Below are 22783 nucleotides of genomic sequence, written 5' to 3' on the forward strand. Positions count from 1 at the left end.
AAAAAAAAAGTTCAAACTTCTGAACTATTATAGCCAAACAACCTTGGCCACAGAATTCTATTAAAATAACTGTGACACAAAGTTACTTTTAGAAAAGGTATCTATCTTGCATTTGTCCATATATTTCATTTTAAACTCCATATGTTTGCTATTTTAGAAGATTACTTATCCAAGTGTAGTGTCAAGTTTATTTTTAGGTAGGATTGTGGGGTTGACTTTCCGGCACAGAAGTAAAATTGGAGATGTTACAGAGAGTAACTATGTTCCGCTTGCCTGTGGCTAATGTTTGTCCCCTTACAAGGCAGCAGATTAGATAGATAACCAGGCAAGACATTTCTTCTATACTAGTCCTTCAAACTGATCTCTTTGTCACACATGTGGCTCACTTATGAAGACAGTATTAGAATTAAAATCAGTATTAAAGTTAAGGAAAAGATCAATCAAACCTATAATCCAGACCATAGAACACTGGACCAGAAGCACAAATATCTTGAAATTTCTTTATAAACATAAAGAAAACACAATGTTCAAAAGCAAAGTTTCAAACAAGGAAACAATGTTCAAAAGCAAAGTTCATCTATTAAAGATATGAACTATTTTAACTAGTTTTTTAAAAGGATCGTGTGAAGATAAAAATTATAAATGAATAACCAAGTTGAAGTCCCAATATTAGAGACATCACAAACTGAACAAAATAATTTCTGACCATTTACATACATGGTCCCCAACTTATGATTTGACTTTTTTTTTACATTATGATGGTGTGAAGGCAATACATACACTTTCAGTAGAAACCATACTTTGAACTTTGAATTTTGATCTTTTCCCAGGCCAGCAATATATGCTGTTACTTTCTCGTGATACTGAACAGTGGCAGCAAGATGATTTTGCCCAACTGTAGGCTAATATAAGCGTTCTGAGCACGTGTAAGGCAGGCTAGGCTAAGCTATGATGCTTGATAGGTTAAGTATTTTAAATGATTTACATTTTTAATTTACAATGAACTTACTGGGATGTAAGCCCCATCATAAGTCAAGGAACATCTGTATAAAACTTTTTCTAGTTGGTACTGTTTTGATTACATACGAATATTTATGTTCCAAGTAAAGCAATACTTCTAAAGAAAAGGTGTGTAAATTAATTTTCCTTAATAGTATATACTTTGTAGGCTATAGATTTCAGAATATGTAGCTGGACAGTACTATAGCAATTTTTTTCTTCAACAATTTCTAGCCAGTTTTAGTAAAGAAAAAATTTGCATAATTTACTTTTCACCAGTCTGATCTGACATGCTTCTAATGCTATTAGAATCACCTGGATCAGTGACTGCCAGTGTGAATACTCTGCAGTATTTTCCACATGCTGTGCCCAATTTGATATTATTGCCACTATATGATGGACACCAGTCTTGGCCAACATGGCGTAGCACTCTATTTCAGATTTCCTCAAGGCTAGGCAGTTGTTGGTGAGGATGACCAGATTCGCTTTGCCTTGTGAGATCATTTTCAGTCCGCTTGTACCCCAGCACATACTTTTCACTTCTCATAACAAGTTGAAGCCTAGAGTTGATGGACTCCAGTGACTTTTTCATCTTCTTGGCGACCAGCATCTTCCTGCCTTAGGTGCAGGAAGCCCCCAACCAAGAGCAGCCACCAAGATGGCTGGGGAGCAAGAAAGGCTATGGTGGTCTTTTAAAGGTTATGCATGTAACCCAGTTCTGCCAGTGGTTAGTGCTGTAACTCAAACACATACTCTAAAATTACTTGTCTCTGAAACAAATTAAAGGCTACGGGATGAGAGAAAATACTTGTTACAGTTAACATAGTTTAAAGACTTATATTGTGTGTGTGTGCGTGTGTGTACATATGTGTATATATATACACACAAAGCATACCCCATTTGGCTCTAAGATACAAGTTAAATATATATTCACTGAGTGGTATCATCTCTCAATGTCTGTATATTGGATGTGAGTGTGGATTCAAGGTTTCCTTGGGTTTCTCTCAAGGGCTCTCCTTCATTTATTTCTCTCTATTCCCAGTTTTGGTTATACAGAACTGCCATTATGTTTAATATTCAATATTCACCACTTGCTCACATCACTTCTTTGAAATGTTACTGCCCACAAACCATGTACTTTTTTTTTTTTTTTTTTTGAGAATTGACTGGGACCACTAGCACCAATGGTTATTTTTAATGTGATAAGGAAGATGTTAATATCTTATAATGTTAAATTAGTAGCCTTTACAGTGTTGCCTCTTCTCAGTTTATAGTATTACCACTTCTAAAACCGTTAAAGTTTCCATCTGCAGTAAGACTATGGGACCCCCTATGCTTTCTTCTATGGAATACTAAGTTCTATACTAGAAACTGTCACAGGTTGGGTTTCATAGCATTTCAGAAGGCAGGCACATATAAAGGGCAGAAGTGCGAGCAGATATGGTGAGGAAAGGGGAGGGCCCTGGTGAGAAGTTGAGGAAAGAGATAGGAATTTGTGATTATCATCCCAGGACTCGGGAATGAGCTGCTGACTTAGTTTGTTTAAAGTGCTCAGGGAAAGCCAGATAAAACAGCTCCTGGCCTCACTCCACCCAAGAAGAGTCCAAAAAAGACTGCTGGAGACGCATGTGGTAGTTGCCAGAACAATAGGAGAAGAAATATCCAATCGCGACTGGCTCTTATTATGTCCCAAATCCTGTGCTAAATACATAAGGAATTAGAGACATAAAAATACTTAGATGCCACCCATGGCATACATGGAAGTGAAAGCTAAAAGATGCAGACATCGCACGAATGAATTCAATGGTTATCTTAAAAGTAGAATAGTACACCTGAAACTTACTGAATTTCGTTAACCAATGTCACCAAAAAACTAATAATAATTCACTAAAAGTAGGATAAAGATTCAGTTGCCAACCTAAAGGATTTTATACATTATGAAGTGTTCTCTATTACTTCCATGGTCTGAAATTTCTCACTCAAGAAAACAGATTCATCCCTAAACATTTATTACATCTTTCTTGGTTGGAAACAAAATTTATTGTTTTTTCTTTGACAAAACTGTCCCAGCGGTACAAAAACAAATGCTTTTCCAAATTAGAGCACAAGTCTTCCTTAAATGTCAGTGTGTGATAACTAGTAGTCTTTCAAATTTCATAAAAGTTATTATTAAGATGGTGGTTTTGGCCGTTTTGCAGATGGTCCATCTGAGTTAGTTCTGTTATCAATGTTATTTTCATCTTCTGCATCATCTTCATCATCACCTTTTAAAATAAATATTTGTTGTATGACAATATGTTCAATGGTTGAAAGAAATATAGTTAAAATGGTTGAGCTCATTTCACTTTAGGATGAATAAAACCATGCGTATTCCAGATTTTAAAGATGTATCATCAAAAAGATGTATCATCATAGCTTTCAGTAATTTTGGTGTCTAAAACCTTTCCTATCACTTTTTTAAAAGGTATAATTCATAGAACCACAAAATTCACTCTTTTAAAGTATGCAGCTTTTGATTTTTATATTCACAAAGTTCTATAATCATCACCACTATCTAATTCTAGAACACTTTCATCATCCCATACTCATTAGTAGTCACTCCCTAGTCCCCTCTGTCCTCGGCAACCATCTACTTTCTATCTCTATAGATTTGTCCATTCTGGACATTTCATATAAATGGAATCATATAACATATGGCCTTTTGCATCTGGCTTCTTTCCCTTAGCATGATTTCAAGGTTCATCCGTGTTGTAGCATGTGTCAGCACTTCATTCCTTATCATTGCAGAACAACATTCCACTGTACGGACAGACCACGTTTTGTTTATCCACTCATCAGTGGATAGGCACCTGTGTTGTTTTCATTTTTTAGCTATTATGAATAATGCCGCTATGAACATTGGTGTATAAATTTTTGTGTGAACCTATGTTTCCAATTCTGTATGGAGAACTAGGAGTGGAACTAGGAGTGGAATTGCTGGGTCAGATGGTAACTTTATGTTCAACTTTTTGTGGAATTGCCAAACTCTTTTCCAAAGAAGCTACGCCATTTTACGTTTTTTCCAGCAATGGGGAGGGCTCAAATTTCTTCATATCTAGCCAACACTTGTTATTGCTCTTTTTGATTATAGCTATCCTAATGTCATGTAGTGGGATCTCACTGTGGTTTTGATTTGCATTTCCCTGATGGCCAATGATGTTGAACATCTTTTCATGTGCTTATTGGCCCTGCATATCTTATTTGGGAAACTGTCTATTCAAATCCTTTGTACATTTTGGTAATTGCATTATTTACATTTTTAGTGTCGGGTTCTAGCACTTTTCTTTAGTACTTAGAATTTAAATTTTGTATGTTTGTTAAATAATTCATATAACATGAAATTCACCATTTTATATCTTATTACTTTTAACAAAGGTAATTCAAACCTAAGGTTTATGGGGATTTCATTAAGCAAATAATACAAAAACATGTCCCCTATTGAAAGATATTACTGCCCCACCATTAGAACAGGTGGCAGTTATTTTTCCATTAACTAACAGATTTAAAAAAAAAAAATGGCTCTAGCTATACTCTTTCTTGTCCTTATGCCAATGAAAACATTTTCAACAGATTAGAGCCAAGAAACAGGATTTCACTTTCAATTATGTGACAACACCTAATGACCTTATTCATAGAAACAAGCTATTGTCTGAACAAAGTGAAATGTACTGAACTGGCTCCTTCACGTTATCTGAGACCATCAAGATGTTAACAAGATAGAAAGAAAAGGAAAATACAGTTTAAGCTCCTCTGCAGAAGAGTTAAGTCCTGACTCTAATATTTAGTTCTTAGTTTCCTCAGTTCAGGGCAGTCAAAATGTACCTATTTTTGCATTCAAGACAAGATTTGAAAAAATACTAATGCAGTTATACTTCATATTTCTACTTTCAAACTGCATCTACAAAACCGGGATATGGGAAGTATTGCCCAGGTGTTAAGACTTGTTAAACTGCTATCTGTCCCAATCTTCAGAACCTGTTCCTATTCTGCGATAGATGGCAGTCATCCACACGTTTTTAATTTCACACCTGGTAAAACTCCTTTTCAACCTTCGATATCCAGCTCAAAAGTCATGCCCTCTCTGAAGCCCTCCTGGGTTCTCTCGGTTTGCAATAGTTACAGATGTCCCTGGGGTCATACTTCCACTCTTTTTAATAAGAGTGTTTGCCTGTCCAATCCCTCAGCAGTCTGAGTTCCACAAGGAGAGTAACTCACTCGCATTCTTCTCATTCTTTCTCCACAGCTCAGCCCCAGGGCCTGGCACAGAGTAGCAGGCGTTCAGCAAGTTTTTGTGATATAAATGAAAAGAGAATCGTTAAAATGCCTCGGTAGAAGCAGCCCAGATAAATCGGCCCAGATTCTGCCCAGATGTTGCAGAAGGTACCAACAATTTCCCCCACCTCCCACCCCCAACCCCGAGGCCCTTTCTTTTTCTGCTACTCTGCACCGGCACCCCGAACAGATTTCCCCCGCCTCCCCTGCCCCGCTAGCGCACCGTCTCAGAGCTCACCGTCCAGGTCCTCGTCTGGAGCCGCCGCCACTCTCCCCTCCGGTTCCCGCTGTACCAGAGAGTCAAAGAGCTCGACCACCAGCTCCCTCATCTGGGCCACGCCCGACAGCAGGCCCTGGAAAGGGTCGGCGTCGCCCGGCGCCTCACAGGGCACCCGCAGCTGCTGCAACTGCCCATCTGGCCCGACAAACTCCGCCAACAGCTCCATAGCAACAGCTGAACTTCCAGAAAGCGCTATAGGGAAGCACCACCCGGAAGCGGAAACCAGCCAGCCGCGGCAGCGGGCGGGAGAAGGGAGAGAAGTGACTTCCGTTCGTTGGAAGTCGCTCCTCCCCCTCCCTTTGCTTCCTTTCTTTGGGATTGGTTCCAGGCACTCAGGACCCGCCTCCTCCGGCCACGCCTCTCGTGGCAGCTTTTCCCGCCTCCGCCGGCGCAGAGCTGCGGTGCTGGTGACAGTTGAGGATGGCGGGCGCTGAGGGCCCTGCTGGGCGGCAGTCGGAGCTGGAGCCCGTGGTGTCGCTGGTCGACGTGCTCGAGGAGGACGAGGAGCTGGAGAATGAGGCGTGCGCCGTACTGGGCGGTAGCGACTCGGAGAAGTGCTCCTACTCGCAGGTGGGCGCGGGGCGGGGCCCTCTCCTCCCCAGGGCTCCCGCGGATCCTTCTCTTCCCGACTAGACTTGTCCTGTTTCCACCTGCCGTGGCCCGCTTTCCTGTGGTGGTCTGAGGCCGCCATTCGTCGTAGGCTTCCCCATCCCAGGCCCAGCTGCCCTTTCACTCTCGGCCTCTGGGTTACCCTTGGTAGCTTGTGTCCGACAGTCCCCTCTCCCCCTCGGTCTTCGGCTGCTCAGGATTCCCAGGCTTTGGCCTTGGAGCAGCTGCTCTTTCCCTCTTCCCCTGTGTCTTTTGGTATGACCCGGCTGCTGTTCACGAAACCATCCCTGTGACCTCTAGAATCCGAACATCTTTGTCCCTACTTTTCGGATCCTAAGAGTGCTTATTAGAAACCGAATGGGAAAGTCGAAGCAGAGTTAGCCCTGGATTTGATAACCTCCTCGTGTGGGCTGGGCTCCTTGACAGCTAGTTCCTCTGCAATTTAGTTTGACCAGTGCTCACTGGTAGTTTTTTGGCGAGACAAAGCAAGCACCTGGTCGTACTGCCGTCGGCCCCCGTGGGGATAGACCAGAACCAGAACAGCAGGTGGCACTGGCAAAGGAAAGGAGGAGAGAAAGATCTGCATGAAAAGGAAATTTGGCATTTGGAAGACGCTGTGAGCAAGGATTTGAGGGGGCGTGATGTGGTGTAGGGTGACTCATCTTATATTTCTAGGTACAAAAGTGGATTGAGGCGGGTAGAAGAAAACTGACAGGGGAGGAGAATTGGTAGGATGAAGAAGGTTGCCTTTCAGGCGGTGGAGTGGAACATTGGGGAATGAGGAGAGAGTCTTGGGGTCTTTATGGGGTGTGGACTGAGATCATAATACCAGTTGTCATCATTGACCAGTTGAGTTTATACTACAGAGTGGTTAGATTTTTTAACACACCTGGTATCTCGAGATAGTCACAGATGTTGGATGGTATTTTAAAACCTTTGGTCACCAATAGAACACATTTTTCTCTGTTTTCCTTTAAAAAATCTGTTCGTAAGCTATTTTCAAAGTGTAGGCAGCATTATAAAAGACTTCCTTAAAATGTTTTTAATTGTAGTAAAATATATGGAAAATTGCCCGAATCATGTGTCGGGTTGAAAAGAAACACATGCAGGTACCTACCACCCGGATCAAGAAATAGAACACTACTGGCATCCCATAAGCGTCCCTGTGACTCCATCATCAAGATTTCGTAAAGTTTTGCCTGTTTTTTTCAACTTTTTTTTTTGAAACATTTTTAATCTACCAAGAAGTTGAAAGAATAATATTGTGAACACCTGTGTACCTCTTTCATATATTAACTTTTAAACATTTTTATCACATTTATCTTTTCTTTATATTTTCTTCCTTTATTTTTTGCTGAACCATTTGAAAATAAGTTCCAGATATCATGACACTATACCTCTAAGTACTTCACCATGAATGTACTAAAAATCCAAGGGCTTCTTTTAATGCACTGATATTCTCTTTGGTGGAATCGCAACATTTTCCAAAATTAAAGTGTGATATTACTTACATAAACACACACACACATTGTCCAACATTTTCTTGTGTTAAAATGATTAAGCAGGTCTACGGCCATGCTACCCTGAACAAGCCCGATCACGTCTGATCTCAGAAGCTAAGCAGGGTTGGGCCTGGTTAGTACTTGGATGGGAGACCACCTAGGAAGACAAGGTGCTATAGGTGTAAAAAATAAAAAAAATAAGGGATTGTAAGCTGACAAAGTCCTTGCAATCTGTGAGGTCAACCAAGGGTTGCCTCGCTTAAAAAAAATGATTAAGCAGATAAGCTTATTCCTAGTTGACTGAAAATATTAAACTTCCTCTCACTTTAAGAAAACATTGTATGAAGACAAGCACTAGTATAGTATATATAGTGATAATGAAACATGCAACAGTGTTTTAGTACTCTCATATAAGCTTTTTAGTCTTAGTGGTTTTTACAGGAAGATCTTGACCACAAGTAATCTGTTTTCAATTATTTCTCGTATCACAGTATGAGTATTAGGTAACTGCTATTTTGCATTAATTCTCTTTTCTCATTTCGGGTCTTTTTTAGGGCTCAGTAAAGAGACAAGCACTATACGCCTGTAGTACCTGCACCCCAGAAGGAGAAGAACCAGCAGGAATTTGCCTCGCTTGCAGTTATGAATGTCATGGAAGTCACAAACTGTTTGAACTATACACAAAAAGGTAAAGACAGTTAGAGATTGGTGTTGAATACTTTGTAAATGTTTAGAATCTTTCCCAGCTGTACTTTTTTTCTCAGTCTTGCTGTTCATTCAAAGTAGCTGTGCATTGGGAAAATTTATTATAATTGTTTTATATAATTTGAGACAATAGTTTTTCCCAAGGGCCTTTTAAAACATGATACAAACTCAAACAACTCATCCTTCTCTGCCATTAATTTACTTGTGTCTGTGGGAGTGATACAGATATTTGTCTCTGCAAGTTAATTTCCAGAATTATCAAATCTTTTATTGTTATGTGCCTGGAGAAATTCCGACTTGGATTCATGAGCAGCAACCAAGAAATGAGTTGAAAGGGAATAGGCTATATGAACTTGAAGAAGTCATTAGATTTTTTTTTAAATGTTATTATTTTATTATTATTTATGCCTACAACACCTGGTCTTCCTAGGTGGTCTCCTGTCCAAGTACTAAACAGGCCCGACCCTGCTTAGCTTCCGAGATCAGACATCGGGCTTGTTCAGGGTGGCATGGCCGTAGACCATAGACCATGGCTCCACTGGAGCATGAACCCAGGACCGTCTGTGTGTAAAGCAGATGTGCTAACCGCTACACTATTGAACCACGTCCAAGAAGTCATTAGATTTAAAAGAAAAGTTAAAATTGGCTCTTCCTTCTTTGTTTCAGAAATTTTCGTTGTGATTGTGGAAACAGCAAGTTTAAAAATTTGGAATGCAAATTATTTCCTGTAAGTAAGCACTGTAACTATAAAGGCATTGGAAGTAGCTGAGATGATATTTGACAGAGTTGATAAAAGCCAAATATTTTCCAAAAAGGTAGTTCTTATGCTTATTCTTTGCAAATTGGCAAATCAACGTTAGAGTCCATTTTTCACTCTGTTGGAAAACTAAGTAACCTGTTCAGAGTCTACAGTATAGATGGTAATAAGTATGAAAAGTTTTGGGGGAATGTTCTTTGAAGAGATTTAGGTTTAATTATGTTGGTTGTGCTCATGCTCTAAGGATTTTAAAAGTGAATAAATAAAACTTGGTAATAATGTGGGCTAGGTGCACACAGGAGTTTTTCACTGCTCTTTGCCTATGTTTATACCGTAACTTAGTGAAATACCAAATGAAGAGAAAGTAAGAGATTTTATATTCAATCATTGCTAAAACTGTCTTGCTTTTCTCTTTTTTGAAGGTTATTTTTGACAACTTTCTTGACTGCTTTTTATTTTTACCTCTTGCTAACCTGGGGACTTTGGCTATTACAGCTAGGCATCAAGAAGTACTTTGAAATTCCAGGCTAATATCAGTTAATTTATATTTAATACTCATGATTAACTTTTATTACTATTTTATTGCATGGGTGTGTTCAGTTTCCCCCAGTTGCTACAAAAAAGATACAAAAAATAATTTTTATTTTTTCCCTGTATCTTGGGGAAAATGTCCCTTTAATAGTAGTGAATTCTTTTCCTTTGTATTTTGAAAGTTAAAGACCAGCTTCTGTGGGGGAAGATATTTACTGCAAAAATTCATTGAATGCAGAAATTTCATAATGCATGAAATTATAGTTTAAGTTAGAACATATTATATATATTGAAATTATAGTTTAAGTTAGAACATATTATATATATTGAAATTAATATCTTTCAGGACAAAGCAAAGATAAATTTGGGCAATAAATACAATGACAACTTTTTTGGATTGTACTGCATTTGCAAGAGACCTTATCCTGATCCTGAAGATGAGGTAAGAGACTTGGGGGTTAACACATGGGACTGTGTCATTGCTAGCCTTCACTACGCAGTCTCTTGTCATATTTGGGCCTCTGTAGTTGTTCGCTGGGGGTTTGGAGATTGTGAAAGGATTCTGCATTTATCCCTGCTGATGAATCTGGGCTGTAACTATAACTGGTACAGGTCTCAGCTATTCTTCTCATTCTTGCCTCATGATAATAAAATATTGAGTAGGACTTTCTCAAGGCCAGGACCTTACCCCTTCCGCTCCCTCATTGCCTGCCTGCTTCACTCCCCGACTTTCCAAAAATGCCCTTCAATTTTTTGCCTCCCTGGAAGGAAAGAAATGGGAGATACAAATTGGATCCTCTTTAAAATTTCAATTAGAAATATACAAAACATTTTAAAGAGTTCTTCCTCACTCCCAGACATAACCACTGTTCACACTTTTTGGTGTATATATTTTTAGACCTTTTTCTATGCAAATATGAGTGAATATTTTTCAGTTCATAGTTTTCTTTTCTTGTAACAAGTGAAAATTCTATACATTCACTTCTGCAATTTACTTTTCTCACTTACTAGTTTATCTTAGATATCTTCCATGTCATACAATACAAATCGACCTCATTCTAATTGCAGCAGAGTATTCCATAATTTGACATGCCATAAGTCAGTTACCTAATTGTTCTATAGAAGAATGGCATTGTCTGTTTTTTAAGTATTATGAAGACAACTGCAGTGGACATCTTTATACAGTCATATAACTGAGTAAACTCTTGCAAGGAGTTATGTAGAATGGATACCTAGAGTTAAAATTGATGTGTCAGAGGATATTTGTATTTAAAATGGTGATCATGTTTACAAAAAGGGTTGGACCACCAACAGTATGTAATACCGTTTTTTTCCCAACATTCTCATTGTCCCTACCTATTAAACAGTCTTAAAATTTTGCCATTCTGATGGATAAAGAACAGTATCTTTTAAAAATTTTACTTTCTTTATCATAGGTAAGGTTATGCGTTTTTGTGAGTTTATTGTACATATTAATAACCTATTGGAATTGTTCTTTCACATCTTTGGCCCATATTGTGATTGAGTCTGGTTTTGCTTATGTGTTTACTGATTTGAAGGAATCTTTGTATTTAGAGAAATTAGCCTTCTGCCGTCTTCTTGCTTTCTGTTGTCTTGGAACTGTAATTATTGAACCAAATTATTTAGAGGAAAAAATTGAAGATATCTTTGAGTTAACAAAGATAAAACCTTACAATGGGATATTTTAAGGTATGGAGTAAAGTGTTATAACACTGTTGAATCAAAAGAAAAATAAGATGAATAAGTTGATCAAGGCAAAAGAAAGAATAAAACAGCCATATACAAATATAGATAGATATGTTTTTGTTTCCTTTAAGACACCATAATAGGGAAGCAGATTAAACATTGGAATGTTAATCAGCTGATATGAAAGTCCGTGAATAAAAGGAAAATCATTCTAAAAACAGTCTGCGCCCTTTGGTATATAATTTTCCTAGGCCAGAATTTAATTATTTAATTTATTCAAATTAGGAGAGTTGTTGCTGTTTGTTTTATCAAGAGATTGTAACATTTACTTTTCAGTTACTTGGCGGCATGTCGTGGTAAAAAGCTGCAGTTGTCACATTCTGTATTGGTCAATTTGTATTACCTCCCTAGGCCTGGGTTCATGTATACGTGAGATACATGACTGACTTATAAAATTTTATGAGAATCAGATATTAACTAATGTGAAAGAACTTTGACAGTCGCTTGCAAAGCGCTTATCTCTGTAGCACCAGTTCGTGGAGAACGAGCTTGTCTTTGGCTCCTTGATCTTTCCTTTTTCCCTCGGATATGCCCATGGGTAGCAGCCTCACAGATTTGGTAGAGAATTATTAATGTAATTCCACCGTGTGCCAGATTTACTTCCATGTCCCAGAATTCACTGTCATCATTAACACGCAAACTGCTTTTCCATGTTAGATTCCAGATGAGATGATCCAGTGTGTAGTCTGTGAAGACTGGTTCCACGGAAGGGTAAGGAAAGCTTTGACCTTTTAAAGCCACTGTCTTCACAAAGGGAGAAAAAACTCTTTGCTTTGAATTGTGTTGTATTTTACATCATAATTACTATTCTAGACATATACTATAAAGATATGATCAGTGTACTCTTACGACATTTGTTTATAAAATAACAAGCATTTTGGACAACTTGGAGATCACAAGGAAAATAGTCAGTTTTCTGTATTCACAGCATCTTGGTGCTATTCCCCCTGAGAGTGGGGATTTCCAAGAGATGGTGTGCCAGGCTTGTATGAAACGCTGCTCTTTCTTGTGGGCTTATGCTGCGCAACTGGCAGGTAGGTGTCTCTGTGGAGCTGGTGTGCCACAAACTTGTGCTAGTGAAATTTTTGTACTAAGAAATTGACCCAAAACAACTAATCAGCAATGAATGGTCTTGGGGCATTAAATATTCTGTATTTTTTTATAATACTGTATGTGTTACTGAATTTTTAAAGTGGCGGTTACTTATAGCATCTGCTGCTCTGGCCTCATAATTTATTGCCCTTCTAACCTTCAGGGAACAATTCACCATACTAACCACAAGCAGCATAGCCACACCTAAGATCTCATCCTACACTTTCGATTTGTCTCAAAGTTCTTAAATTTGGTGCTCCCTCTTTCTATCCATACCCTTCCCATTTCTCGCTCTCACTTTCCACTGGATGTGTGTATATTTCTTATTCACTGAGTTTTCTTAATTGACCTTCCCCACTCCCTCCATTTCCTTCCCTGTCAGCACATGGCTTCATCTATCAAATTGAAATGCCGCCATGCACCGTTAGCTCCCTTATCCTTTCTCTTCTCTCCTTCACAGTGTTTCTGCCTCTATTCCCAAAGTAAAGCTGTGGGCTTTTCAAAACTACCCTGCTACCTGTATTCGCAGTTAAATATCTTCCTACTGCCTCTTGCTTCTTGAGGTATCCCATCTCTCTTTAAGTCTATAGTATTTTCCTTTCTCCTTTACATATAAAGAGCTTAAGTAGTGCCATTTTTAAACAAACTTCAATTTGAACTCTTTGGATTAGGCAGGCATAACCTAAAAATGGACCGATATTTTCTTTCTCATTATTCCAGAAATTAAGTTTGACTCTCTCCTTTTCCAGATTCTGAAATATTTTTTAATTAGGCAAAGTGATTTCATTGTCTAATAGGTCTGTGTGTGTGTGTGTGCGTGTGCGTGCACGCATGTGTGTGTTTTCACTGAACCCATAGTAACCAAGGTGTCTGCCGAGGATGATGGGTTGGTGCTGAATGTCGATGGAGTAGGTGATCAGGAAGTTATTAAACCTGAAAATGGAGACCATCAAGATAGTACCCTCAAAGAGGATGTTCCAGAACCTGGAAAGGATCCTGTCAAGGAAGTTAAAGCAGAGCAGACTAATGAACCATGTACCAGCTCTAGTTCTGAATCTGCTCTCCAGGTAACATATGAAGTAAGAGCCATAAAAGAAATCAAACTTAAGCAAAATTAATTCTATAAGCTCTGTGGCATTGTATCCTTTGCCTAAAGAAATCCTTTCACAAAATAAAACTATAATAGTTTAAAAAACATACTTCAAAACTTAATTTTATTTCAGACAGCATTTAAGAATCAACGTCTCAACACAGGATCACAGTCTGACTGCAAACTTGAGGAGCTTCAAGCTAAGCATTTTATAAAGAAGGACACTGCCACCTATTGGCCCCTGAACTGGCGTAGCAAGTTATGTACCTGCAAAGACTGTATGGTAAGTATAGGATCAAGTTATATGTTAGTATGTTTTAGAGACTTATGCCTAAAATAGAAACATCTGGAAAGTGTATTTATGAAATTAATGATAGAGAACTTAAAAAATGTCTGTATTAAGCAAATTTGTGAAATAGTATTTGCAGTCTGAATGCTTGTGGAAGAAATGAAGAATTATGCATTTTTACTTATCTTCATTGTAGTGGGAAAAAAGCAGTTCTTAGCTTTTTTATATCATAGAATTTTTTGGAAACACAAATTGCCTGAAAGTTACAGTAAGTCAGTGGTTTTAAGTAAAGATTTCTTAGACCAAGGGTCCCTAACCCCTGGGCCACGGATCAGTACTGGTCTATTAGGAACCAGGCCGCACAGCAGGAGGTGAGTGATAGGCTGGTGAGCGAAGCTTCATCTGTATTTGCAGCCGCTCCCCAGCACTGGCATCACTGCCTCAGCTCCACCCCACATCATTGGGCATTAGATTCTATAGGAGCACCGGTCCCTCGTGCCAAAAAGTTTGAGGACTGCTGTCTTAGATCATACAACATCTGCTAGGCAGTTGGGATATTTCTAAGAGAGATTTGAGCAAAAAGAATAAATCACTCAAGCAGCTCTGCGTTCAAAAGCTCAGGTTTTTCTGAGAGTCAATTTACAAAAATTTTTAGTGATTCTCATGAGGCTTACTTTCTGAGAATGACACAGTTCTAATGGAGAAACTGGTTTTATTTTTTTAAAGAAAATGTATGGCGACCTAGATGTCCTGTTCCTGACAGATGAATATGACACAGTTTTGGCTTATGAAAACAAGGGCAAGGTTGACCAGGCAGCCGACAGGACAGACCCTTTAATGGACACCCTTAACAGCATGAGCAGAGTCCAACAAGTGGAACTTATTTGTGGTGAGTAGTGTTCGAATGTGGAAATTCGTGATGTTCATAAAGTTTCCTGCACTATTAAAAAAAAGTATATGTATAAGGACAACTGATACCTATTTTGTACTATATGTTTTCATATAATACAAGAAAAAAGTTAAAATTGGAATTGTATAGTAGACCTCAGCTACACTTGCTTAATTGTAATGTTGCTGGATATTCAGTTGCTATCACCACTGAATCGGGGTTACAGACCAGAATAATTACGTGTTTGAGAAACCACAACATGTGCTGTTTTGATTAAGGGTAGATGTGTGAGTAAAGAATATTAGAGAATCAACTTCTTTTTTCATCCAATGAAAAATAATTTTCATGGAGCATTACATGTCATCTTTTTGATAGTTCTTGAGGTTGCTTCAGTGGTACGCAGGAAACCACTAGAGAGGAAAATATTCCCAAACCTTTAATTGCAGGCTTTTATGTCCTGCCCCTCCACCCTCCACCCCCAGCTTATTTTAGTGATTTTCATCCCAGCCAGTTTCTCTGGGGATGCCACCACCTTTGTGTCCCTTTTTTGGCTTTGATCATTTTTATTATTTGTAACTATTTGATTAACTTCCTTTTGTCTTTATTAGACTAAAAGCTTTTCGAGGATGAAGGCTGCATCTCAGTGATTTTTGTAGTCTTCAAGGATCCTCTTGAAGGATCTGTCAAGTGAATGTACAAGTTTAAAAACTTAATGTTTTACAAGTTCGAAGTTATTTCAAATATTAGAATTCCAGAGAGATAGGAAGTCCTTGAAAAGATTCTTAGCTAATGTTTTTGGGAATGAAAATGGGTTCCAGGTATCAAAATGAAAGAATTTGGGAGAAATTGGGAACAGTTTCTCTGCAGGTTTCACTTAAAGAAAAATTCAGTTTAAACTAGTAATATACTCATCAGTGATGAAGAAGTATTTTGTTTTTAAAAGCACACCGCTTATCTGAAGTTTAAGTCCTTTTCTCTTGTTTTGATTTAGAATATAATGACTTGAAGACTGAACTTAAAGACTATCTCAAGAGATTTGCTGATGAAGGCACGGTATGTTGAGTTAAAGAATTTTAATCATAGCCTGCATGTTTTGAGCAAACTGTTTATTTTCTTTCTTGAAAAAAATGTATGTCTCAAACTGGATACTAGAGAGTTTAATGCAGGCAGAGCTAAGGGAAGTCAGTGAGAGGCGTTGAAACAGCGACGGACTAGCTGCAGTGGGAGCCCTGCCCAGCCCTGGGCCGGAAGGAGCGCCGGACAGCAGTCACACAGGATGTGGAGGGCGTCGCGGTCGCTTAGGAGAAGGCCACTGGGTCAGCCGTACTGATGCTGCCCATCCCGACCTTCAAGCAGGGATCCTAGGTGGAGGAAGGAAAAGTGACCAGGCAGGAAAAAATTAAAGCCAGGCCCCATTTAAGGGATTCTGTGCTCTACAGTTTAGGATAAAAGAACTTTATAATTGGGAGACTAAAACATTTCTCTTGCTAGCAAGAAAATCTATATACTTTTAAGGAAACACTGACTCTACAATGTATAATGTTTTAAAAGAACCTGCCAGGTGAATTCACAAATACTTCCTAGCCCTTTAGTATTCATACATTTGTGATTAATTTTTTTCTAAAATACTCTTCTATCAGGGATGTAAAGTACAGCATAGGGAATATAGTCAAAATATTGTAATAACTATGTATGGTGCCAGGTAGGTACTTGACTAATGGGGGGATCATTTCATAAGTTATATAAGTGTCTAACCACTATGCTGTACATCTGAACCTAATATAAAATAATACTGAATGACAGCAGTGATTGAAAAAATTTTTAAATTTTCAGTATTCAAATAAATACTAAATATGTTATAATATAGAAAAATGTTCATAGTAGAACACTAATTGAAAAAATAAATAAAATACTTTTCTATGTTCCGAAGGCAGACATAAAACAAAATTTACTTTTCTTTTCATGGCCTAAGGTTGTACGTGTGGACACTAAACGTTTTGCTCTGCTGTAGTCAGATACACAAATCAAGCCAGACGTGGGTCTGACAGATACCCAGAAGTGCCATGAGACTAGCTTTCTTGGCAGAATCCTCTGCCATCCAACTTTAGGTCATTTTCTTCTTTCTCCTCAATGTGAGAAGAACCCGTAGCTGCCTGGGTTTGTGGGCAGGGTCCCAGTGCCACCTTCCCTTAGACGGCCTCCTCATGTTTTAGAGCACGTTCTTCACTGTCACGCAAAGGTCGTCCTGCTTCCCAGCAGTTCTTAAACTAGAGCTAGTCCCGTTTCTATCCTCTGGTTGATGCAGGCTCATGCTTCTCTCTTGCTAGAACTAAGAACAGAACGTTCACGGGTGGAACTGTTTTAACTTGTTTGTTGTTAGCGACAGTCATGGTCTTTCAGATGTATCAAAGCACGTGCTCTTGACTCTGCCTGTGAGCCTTTGCTCTTGTGCCATTGGTGGTCACAGTGCTTTTTATTAAAATATTTTACACATACTTAAAATCACATAAGAGAAAATAAATATGTTGTCTTTTTGCATTCACATTTGAAACAGTTTTATTCAGTCTTCACATGTATCTTTAATATGTGGGTCTTCGATATCGCTAGAACTGTTCTTCATGAGAGAATTCTGTAATCTGATGTGATGATTTAAAAAGACAAAATACTATGTTTAGATTATTTTTTCCATGACATTACTAACTGGATCTTTACCAAACAAACAAACAAAAACCTTAAGTTGCCATAAGACTTATCTGCTGTGGTTGTATTTGTCCATGGAAGATAATGCTAATAAGTTCTAGATGTTCTCAGATGGTGGGCTGCCTCTATTTAATGTGTGTGTCTGACTATTGAAAAAACACTTAGAAACTACACATTTTCTGAGATAAACTCATCAAATGAATTATTATTGAACCCGAATATTCTCTAACATTTCTACTCTGCATGTTGGCTGTGACCATTTGGGGACCTCTAGAAACCAAACTTTGCACACTAATAAGTATGCTTTTAGGTGTCCTCCGACCAGAACCTAGTGGGAGAAATGTTTTGCCTTTAGTGTTTAATGTTTGTGATCCAAGGTAAGGACAGATCCTCCGTGCTGGAACTCCCAGGTATCTTACTAGCATTTTATAAGTGTACATTTCCAGGCCATTTAGCCAAGTACATTAGAGCTCTGGGCCGCAGTTTATCTCAGAACATATTAGCCATCTGGATCTTGAATCTGTTAGGGCTCGAATTCCTCACCGGTTGACCAGCAGTTTTACTCTTAGTGCTTGCGAAACTGGCATATCAGCTACTGGTCCGTGGTAGAGTACTGAGAAAATGTTAAGTTTCCTCGTTTAGAGGATTAATAAGTATCTTACCCCAAGAAAGCTCAAGTTCATCTTGCTGTTCGCGTATGTCAGCGGCATGTACTCGTGGGGAGTGAGAGGGAGGTCTCCATTTTACTTACCAGTAATTGTCCTTTCTCACTTCTCTCTACCTCTCTCTCTCTTGCTCACATACATTCACTACTTTCTTTTTCTCTTGCTTTCCTCCCTGCCCAACCTTCATTTTTTTATGACAATATGCATGTGTTACCTTAATAATTAAAAAGATAAATCAACCAACCTGTCTCTGGTGCTGGCCCTGAGCCCTTTTGAACAGATCAGCAGGCAAGACTCACTCTTGGGTTGAGCAGGACTCCTCCTGGGCCGTCTCAGTATACTTTTTATTCATATTTTCCCTTTGTCTTATTTTCTTATTTTTAATATTTCGTTTTGCCCATGCCATAAACAGGTTTGTGTCATGCTCCAATCCTTTTTCCAGTAAAATGGAAGATAAATTTCTCACTGCATAAAATGAGTACTGTTCACTGAGTAGTAGCTTTTGCCCATTATTTTTCTGTTTATATACAAACATCTTCGATTTTGGACTCTCAAAGAGGGAAATGCTTTTTGGTTCCTTTTTTTTTTTTTTTTCCAGTAAAGACAGCACATCTCTCAAAACGAAACACTGTTTTTTTGTGGGTGCTTGTGCAGAACTGAAGGACGCTCCCAAAGGGCATTTGTGGTCATGACAGAGCGAGCGGGGTCTAGACCTTCGGGTTCTCAGCTTTCGTGCCGGTTCTGCCACCTTTCTCTTCACTAGTATTTATTGAAAACTTGCTATATGCCAGTGTTCTGCAGCGTGATGTCTCATCTGCCCTTCCAAGCATAAGAGGTGCTGCCTTTACCTTTTCGTATGAGGAAGCCGAGGGAGGAGGTGGGACCTGCACGTGGCACCATGTGCTATTCTGCTGAGCTGTGCGACCCTGCACAGGCCCGTCCCTCTGAGCCCAGATGAGCTCTGTATGAAATGCAGATAGTAGAATTAATTAGGCATTAAAATAATTCTTTTTTTTTTATTCTTATTTTTCAATTAGAGTTGCTATTCAGTATTATTTTATATTAGTTTCAGGTGTACAGCATAGTGGTTAGACGTTCATATAATTTATAAAGCGATTCCCCCAATTAGTCTAGTACCCCCAGCACCATATCTAGTTGTTACAGTATTATTGACTATATTCCTTATGCTGTACTTCACATCCCTGGGCGGTTTCATAACTACCAGTTTGTACTTCTTAATAAAGTGATTTTTATCAGGCAGTACCGTTCGATTTGTTTGTGAACGTTACGACTGGGTATTGCTATTCTATAATTCAGTTCTCTTTCCCGATCTTTGCTTTTCGTCAACAGGTTGTTAAGAGAGAGGACATCCAGCAGTTCTTCGAAGAATTTCAGTCAAAAAAGAGAAGAAGAGTGGATGGGATGCAGTATTATTGCAGCTAGAGTGGAGTACGGCGCCTTCTCATCCAGGCCAGTGAAAATGCGACTTCCTGTTCCAGGAATAAAAGAGGCCTGTTTCACCTTCGGTCCTCTTCGTGACCTCTCTCTGGAGAGGCCTCCTCCGCTGGCCTTGGGCTTCCTCACTCTCCTTAACGGCAGTAGCCACAATGTTTATGCTGATTTCACAACCAGCATTCTTCTTTCTGGCTCGGCTAAAAGCAACTCATTCCACAGACTTCAGCCCCTTCCCCGCCTCCCGTCCACCCAGGGTTATTTGCTTATAAGTTTTAGGAAGTTTGATTTGGTTTTGAGCAAGTAAACTAGTTTCTTTTCTAATGATTTGTTCTTTAACTCCCAAATGTGTCTACTCTGCCACAGAGCTGTTGTCTTCCAGGACCTGCTTTGGGGCATCACAGACATTCTCTTCCTGTCAGCTAGACCCTCTCTAGGTCCCCTCACCCCTATGATCGTGGTGCCTTGGGTCAAAGCTTCCTCAGGCCTGGGCTGCTTCTCCCACCTCCCTGCTTTCTGAGGTTCGGTCACGACACAGAGTTGATCTCGGAACACGTTTCCTCTGGGCCCAACCTCTGGCCTCGCTGGGACAGATGGCTTTCTGTCCCGGCTGTCTGTTACAGGCAGGGAGATCGGCTGACGGCAGGGCTGAGGGAGCCAGCCTTTGTTAGGGATTCTGCTAAGAAATTTCAAGTGGAAATGTCATTCACAATTCTACTGGTACTGGAATATGAGGATTTCAGTGCTGTAGTGCTCACAGGGCTTCCTGGAGAAAACGCCAGCATTCTGGCCCCCCTTCTGCTGCCTAGAAATAGACCGGCTACTACCCTGTGAAATCTCGGTGGTTTACAGAGTCCTCTGGGTTCCTTTCTATTATCAGGGATATTCATAAGCATATATTAAAAACGAAACTATTTTGATATTGTTCTGTTATGAAAATGTTATTAGAACCCCAATAAATTATTATTTTTCCCCCTTAAATTGTGCTGAAGAAAAAAAGACACTGGCTTAGCTTCCTTGTAGTGAGCAGGGCAGCGAGTGCCCCGTTCCGAAGAGGCTGTGTGGAAGAGCGTGCAGACGAGGCCCCGGGCCGCGCGAATGATGAGCTGCGTGTACATAAGCGTCAGTGCCCCTAGCTGGTTCCCTAGTAACTACGAGATCTTTCGGAGAACCTCATGGAATGTTGCAAAAACCCCATACTTGAGGGGAAGTCCTTTCAGTTGGTTTGAAATCTCCTTAAAGCCCCTCAGTCTGTGTGGAAACCACCTTTTGATAAACAGAGCCCTCAGTTGCTCTCTCTGGAGGAACAAGGCCTTGCCTGACAGCAGATGACACACTTTGAGGTATGTGACTGCAAGCATTTGAGGCTTTGGGGCCACGAGTGTACATCAATATTCCTTGGTGTGTTCAGCAATCAGTGAGTGCCCACCGACCCCCGGGCAAGGTGAACTGGGCCCACAGAAAGTCAAGGCCTCAAAGACATGGTCCACCCCGTTTTTCTGTATCACACCTAATTACAGATCCTCGTGAAGAGTGACATGTGGACCCGGAAGGTCTCATGGCCACAGGAGATTGCTGTGTGCCCTGCGCTGGCCTCGTGGATAAAGAGTCAGCAGGCGAGGCTGGAAAGCTCAGGGCGGCTTTGGGGTCGTCCACAGTAACTCTCCCAAGTCAGGACTCCCGCACTCCATCCCCAAGCTCACGCGAGCAGTGTGCCGCTGCGGCCTCAGATGTTTGTTTAACTGCCAGAAAATTCCTTACTTAGGACAGGTCAGGACCACGTCTGAGAGCTGGCTGATGCATTACTGTGCAGCACAGAACAAGTCACCCAGTGCTGAAGGGCTGTTTATGAAAGGTACTGTTCCTTCTTTTACATTAACCAGAAAACCTCTTTTTTACTTACTGTTCACAGCTGGTTTTCTTATTGACTGTATTGGACCGTCTCTTCTTGTAGAGACTGATTTTGGCCAACATGTGGCAGTTAATATTAATGCATGTTTTATGCAAAAGAATATGATATTAGTTGCTTTTAAGGAATTCTGGCATTGTACGTGCATTTTTGTAGAATTGTTACTGGACTTATAATTACATACTAAACTCTAATCAGGTTTATGTAAAATTAAATAAAACCAATTCAAAAATAGTGGCTTTTCAGATTGTTTTTTCTCGTTAAAATGTACACAGCCTCCCTTTGCAGGTTTTAAGAAAATGAGTATAGCATGAGTGTACTCCAACAGCTCGCCTGCCCGGGGGGACTGGTTCATTTCTCCTGTTTCCACACAAGATGTGGTCTGAGGTATCGCCAGCAGAGCTACCTCATCCCCCTGCTTTATAATACCTCCTGGAGGGAGGTTCCACAGTCCCCGCTGGGACCTAGATGACCAGTCGAACAAAGAAATGGGCTTGGGCTGTGAGCGATCACGGTTTGCTGAGGTGCTGCTGTGTGAGGCGAGGGGGCCAGGAACTCAGTCTAAGGAAAAGATGAGGTCCACCCCGCATGGTGGCCGTTCCTTCAAAAGTAAATGTGAAAACACACCAAGAAGCCTATGCAGAGCCCATCTTTGGCTCCCCACCGCCAGCTCTTGCTTCCTTGGAAATTACCCAGACTTGTGGTCCTCACCCATGTGAGTTAAGCTCAGATGAGTCAAATGCTCTTTATGGCCCTGGAGCTGCTCACACATCTGAAAAGTCAGGATTATATGATCATCAATGACAGGAAAGCTGCACTTTTCCCAGCGCCCCTAAAGGCCCCTCGTGGGGCAGAGGACAATTGACAGCGATCCAAGTGCCTGTCGGGTCTTGGCAGTGGCTCTGCCTGGAAGATGAATGTGCTCTGGGAAATGGGGGAGGTACAGGAGACCCACCCAGCAGAGCTCCCAGGAGCCGCTGAGGCTGCTTCCCAGTCAGGTCACCTTGAAGCGGCTGCCAGACCCAAGTCTTGCTCTGAGGGGGCATCTGGCATTTGGCACTGGGCCAAAGCTGTACTGGTACCTCATCCGTCTCCCTGAACTACTGCACATTAGATAGGTGTGTGTTCCATACTTAAGTCACAGGATCCCTAGGGACCTGAGAAGTCACCCAGCTTCACTTCCTCCCAGGAGCCCCGCTCTCACAGATAATCTTCACAGGGGACCTGTGCTGGTGT

The 22783-nt window shown here is 40.2% G+C and overlaps 2 protein-coding genes and 2 pseudogenes across 4 annotated transcripts; 2 read left to right on the plus strand and 2 right to left on the minus strand.

Moving 5' to 3' along the window:
• Positions 1 to 2991: 2991 nt before the first annotated feature.
• Positions 2992 to 5795, minus strand: GON7 (GON7 subunit of KEOPS complex). 2 transcript variants are annotated; one of them, XR_005657582.1, is made up of 2 exons: positions 5534 to 5793; positions 2992 to 3263 (listed from the first exon to the last, which is right to left on the minus strand). XR_005657582.1 is itself a non-coding variant. In XM_039884071.1 (2 exons), the coding sequence occupies exons 1-2, from the start codon at positions 5754 to 5756 to the stop codon at positions 3169 to 3171; spliced, it is 303 nt and encodes a 100-aa protein (XP_039740005.1). In that variant the 5' UTR covers positions 5757 to 5795; the 3' UTR covers positions 2992 to 3168. The 2 variants fall into 2 exon arrangements, 1 of the variants encoding a protein (XP_039740005.1); XM_039884071.1 differs by having other exon boundaries at positions 5549 to 5795.
• Positions 5796 to 21781, plus strand: UBR7 (ubiquitin protein ligase E3 component n-recognin 7). Of its 2 annotated transcripts, none has more exons than XM_039884069.1 (11): positions 5796 to 6160; positions 8256 to 8389; positions 9073 to 9133; positions 10041 to 10136; positions 12119 to 12172; positions 12390 to 12495; positions 13412 to 13620; positions 13777 to 13926; positions 14659 to 14821; positions 15813 to 15874; positions 19537 to 21781. In XM_039884069.1, the coding sequence occupies exons 1-11, from the start codon at positions 6011 to 6013 to the stop codon at positions 19627 to 19629; spliced, it is 1278 nt and encodes a 425-aa protein (XP_039740003.1). In that variant the 5' UTR covers positions 5796 to 6010; the 3' UTR covers positions 19630 to 21781. The 2 variants fall into 2 exon arrangements, with proteins under 2 accessions (XP_039740003.1, XP_039740002.1); XM_039884068.1 differs by having other exon boundaries at positions 5953 to 6160; positions 13412 to 13632.
• LOC120619842 (uncharacterized) lies at positions 7765 to 7883 on the plus strand (annotated as a pseudogene).
• Positions 8812 to 8927, minus strand: LOC120619903 (uncharacterized; annotated as a pseudogene).
• Positions 21782 to 22783: the final 1002 nt, after the last annotated feature.

Source organism: Pteropus medius, unplaced genomic scaffold (genome assembly GCF_902729225.1).
Source record: "Pteropus medius unplaced genomic scaffold, Ma_sr-lr_union100, whole genome shotgun sequence".
Classification (NCBI taxonomy): domain Eukaryota; kingdom Metazoa; phylum Chordata; class Mammalia; order Chiroptera; family Pteropodidae; genus Pteropus; species Pteropus medius.